We start from the raw sequence: 3644 nt of genomic DNA, 5'->3' as shown, positions 1-3644 counted from the left end.
AGAATAATAATCCTCTAGTTATTGATATTTTTCAAGGCATTTTTGGGACAACTTTACTACCTCCTGGTGCCCAAACACACTAAAATGGTCAAAACTTTTAACTCGCCTATGCGTTTTTAAAACTTTTTATATGGACATAAAGCTCTCTTTGAGCTCTATGCATTTATATGCCCATATAAAACTTTTTATATAAGCATAGATCTCTCTTTGAGCTCTATGCATTTATATAATTTAATTATCATGCATCCATTCTAATAAAGCTCTCTTTGAGCTGTATGCACTTATATAATTCAATTATCATGCATCCATTCTAATATAACATAGTAATCCCTATTTTTAAACATAGCATCCCATGCATCTATTCTAATAAAAGATAGTAATCATCTATTTATCTTTGTGTTTTAATATAACATCCCATCGCTTCTGTTTAAAATGATTAATTTATTTGTGTAATTGCAAGTCCCATGCATCTCCTTTATTCTTAAGTCTATTCTATCTTTAATTGTTCTAAAATGTTACTCCCAAACCGCCCAATAGGGATGACCCTATCAAACTCACCTTATGTCTCTGTTCACATATTCTTAAGAGGGAAGATTTTCTTTCATTGTTTGAGTAGAGAGATTAGCTGAAACCCTTTATTTTCTTGACTTTTTAATCTTCCCTTCTATTAATTAAAATTTCATATTTGATATCTTTATCTTCATTAACATTGAGAGAGAGAGAGAGAGAGAGAGAGAGAGAGAGAGAGAGGAGGGGGATGTGGGATCGTTTCATGAGGGTGTGCTTGTAAATTGAAGAAGTGACCAAAGTGAAACCCCGAACTCTATGTCATAGTATCCTTGGGAGGTGTAGTTGTGAAAGGCACGTCTTATTATTGACTATCTAAACATTGAAGTGCATGAAGTCAAGAATTGACGGGAGCTAAATTTCAAAGGGTGATCCCAATTATTTCATTTGAATGGTGACCCAATTGTTTCATAGGAAGGGTGACATATTGACCAAAATTTCCCTCCCTTATAAACTACCTTAAGGATTGCCAAAGATAGAGAAGTTGTTTGATTCTTCAAGGAGGAGTTAATAACTTGAAAGGTAGAAGAAGCTAGTTGGTGGGCTGTATTCAGTGTCAGAAAATAATTTTTTTCTCTAACAAGTGAAAAAAAAGGATGACTTTTAAGCCCAACTGGTTTTTATTAACAAAATACATCGATTAATCAGTTTTATAACTAAAACTTCAAAATTTTAAATCATTAAATTTAAGGCTAGGCAAAATTATAACAGGTTTTTCTCAATTTGAGCCGTACAAATTACGCTAAAGGACCGCTTTTTTAAATGACACTGGCTGTATTGTGTACACATCAATGTTTACACACAAGGACCCCATTTTCCACTATTTACCTTGTTTTTTTGTGAAAGGTACAGCACGTTGAAGAGAGTGTTGATTGTTGCGCTCACAGGGGCTTGTTAGTAAGTTTGCCTTCTTTGGCTGTCTCTGAGGGAGTGCTGTAGCCTGCTTGTGTCCATGGAAGAACGCTCACTTCTGAGCCTAGGCTTGACCGTTAGCCTTGTACTTCTTCATCCTGGTTTGATCCCAGCTCTGGGCCAACAGGCCGTGACTGATTATGTGTATGGCTTCTGCAACACGGCCACTTTCAGCAGCAACAGCTCTTGTTCTCGGAACCTCAACGCAGTGCTGGGCGCCCTCACCCAACAGGCCTCCAAAGCCTTGTACTCAAATGCCACAGTAACCTCTGGTTCTTCCAACGATTCCTATGTGTATGGCATGTACCAGTGCCGGGGGGACGTCTCCCTGTCCGACTGCTCTTCCTGTGTTTCGCAACTTATTACGGAATCTCTATGCGGGCCAGCAAAGGGCCTGCGCGTGCAGTTCAAAGGTTGCTATATACGCTACGAGAACTACAACTTCTTGAATGTAGAGGAGGACTCTGCGGTGAATACCCATTGCTCCACCACGCAGGACAGCAACTCTCTTTTCCAAGCCAATCTACAAACGGTGCTTAATCACACCGCCACGGCTGCTCCTGCACATGCTCTCTTTGGCTATAATGCGTCCAGCGTCGGCAAAGGTATCAGCACAGCCTATGCGCTTGCACAGTGTGTGGGCTATCTCTCCCCCTCACAGTGCGCGACGTGCCTCTCTCAGACCTCCAATTACAAGACTGTGTGCGACAATTCAGTTTCAGCCCAGTTCTACTACGTCACCTGCTTCTACCTCTACGATAATACATCCTTCCTCTTCACCAGCACCACCCCATCGCCACCACCGCCAGCAGCAGCACCATCACCATCACCATCACCATCACTGCTAAGCATCTCTCCAAATACCAGCTCTCCACCACAAATTACTTCCATATATACGAACACCCCCACACAAGGTATAAGCGCCTCTCAAAAATCATAGCCCTATCTTCTTCGCTTTTAAAAAATTAACAGCTTCCCTTTGATGCGTCTCCTTCAAAACGAAGCACTATTCCAATCACCGTGGGGATCGTGCTGGGCGTTTTTCTCCTTTTCGGGGCTGTAGCTGCCATCATAGCCCTATGCTTTGCGAGACGTCGAAGGCCAACGGCCGAATCAGCAAAAAGCAACGAAACAGGAGGTTAATTTTCATGCTCATTCGTACATAATGTTGGTACTTGAGGTGATTAAATATTCAATTAGACACTTGTGTTAATCAAATAGTGTTCCCATTGTAACTTTACCGCTTATGCAGACGCCGACGCTGCTCTGATCGGACCCAACCTTAGGCAAGCGGCAACAAGATTTTCCTTTGAGGAGCTACGAGAAGCAACCGATGGTTTCCATCCTAGAAACAAACTCGGTGAAGGTGGCTTCGGTCCCGTCTACAAGGTTTTGCTTTGCCCACTCTATGATTTGATGTCAGCCATTTCCCTTCGTCATTGGAATACTATGAAGTCATCGCTAATTATTGCGTTTAAACGAAAACAACAAAGCTTAGATACTGATGATGATTTACTATGAAGTCATCGCTAATTATTGCCTTTAAAAGAAAACAACAAAGGTGAGATGCATGAGTTACCAATCAGCTCGGATTAAATGGGGCTTTGATGATGTATAATATAAAGGATATGAGTGTGGGAGCTGATGTCGGAGGAGCAACGAACAACTGGTTTATCTTCGTGTTTCACTGTTTCAGCGGGGGCACAAGCACATCGACGTAAAAATGACACTAGATATTCCCCCCACTTGTTGAAATTGGAGGTACTAAATGAGATGATGCTGTCATTTGAGGTGCACGGAGCATGAGTGAACCTTGAGCGACCGGTTACCCAGGATGTCGTCTCGAGGTCGAGGGCAAAGCGATCATCGAATGACTAGAAACAAAGAGGAACCAAGATGGTTTTAGTGAGAACCCGAAATAACAGTGGTGGGTATGTGCATCAAAAGATGCAAATTGGTTCAATGTGTTTACCTTCCTAATTGAAGGGTGGTCATTGGACGTTGGCAACAAAGTAGGCTAAGAATGCAGGTGTGATTGGTGCTGAACCATAGCCCGAGTAGAGGGCATCAAGGTGGAGGATGCCATAGTTGCTTGGAGTAGCCTTGGGATGAGTGTTGCTGAAGATGATTACGAAAGTGTGGGAATGAGCCCCTCGAATCTCGAT

General features: G+C 42.1%; 1 protein-coding gene across 1 annotated transcript; it reads left to right on the top strand.

Annotated features, from left to right (window-relative positions):
• The first annotated feature begins 1519 nt into the window (after positions 1-1519).
• LOC147618251 (plasmodesmata-located protein 6-like) lies at positions 1520-3200 on the top strand. Its single transcript, XM_086775220.1, has 4 exons — positions 1520-2393; positions 2543-2617; positions 2732-2868; positions 3105-3200. The coding sequence occupies exons 1-4, from the start codon at positions 1520-1522 to the stop codon at positions 3198-3200; spliced, it is 1182 nt and encodes a 393-aa protein (XP_086631346.1).
• Positions 3201-3644: the final 444 nt, after the last annotated feature.

This window comes from Cibotium barometz, chromosome 35, assembly GCF_041138505.1.
Source record: "Cibotium barometz isolate CiBa-2024 chromosome 35, ASM4113850v1, whole genome shotgun sequence".
Taxonomy (NCBI): Eukaryota; Viridiplantae; Streptophyta; class Polypodiopsida; order Cyatheales; family Cibotiaceae; genus Cibotium; species Cibotium barometz.
This window is presented reverse-complemented; position numbering and strand designations above follow the sequence as displayed.

What these genes read in the sequence shown, in the direction of transcription:
- LOC147618251 (XM_086775220.1), top strand. Translation starts at nt 1,520, where the DNA reads ATGGAAGAACGCTCACTTCTGAGCCTAGGCTTGACCGTTAGCCTTGTA. An exon ending in AAAAAGCAACGAAACAGGAG is followed by an intron (nt 2,618 to 2,731) that starts GTTAATTTTCAT and finishes CCGCTTATGCAG; the next exon opens with ACGCCGACGCTGCTCTGATC. An exon ending in GCTTCGGTCCCGTCTACAAG is followed by an intron (nt 2,869 to 3,104) that starts GTTTTGCTTTGC and finishes TATAATATAAAG; the next exon opens with GATATGAGTGTGGGAGCTGA.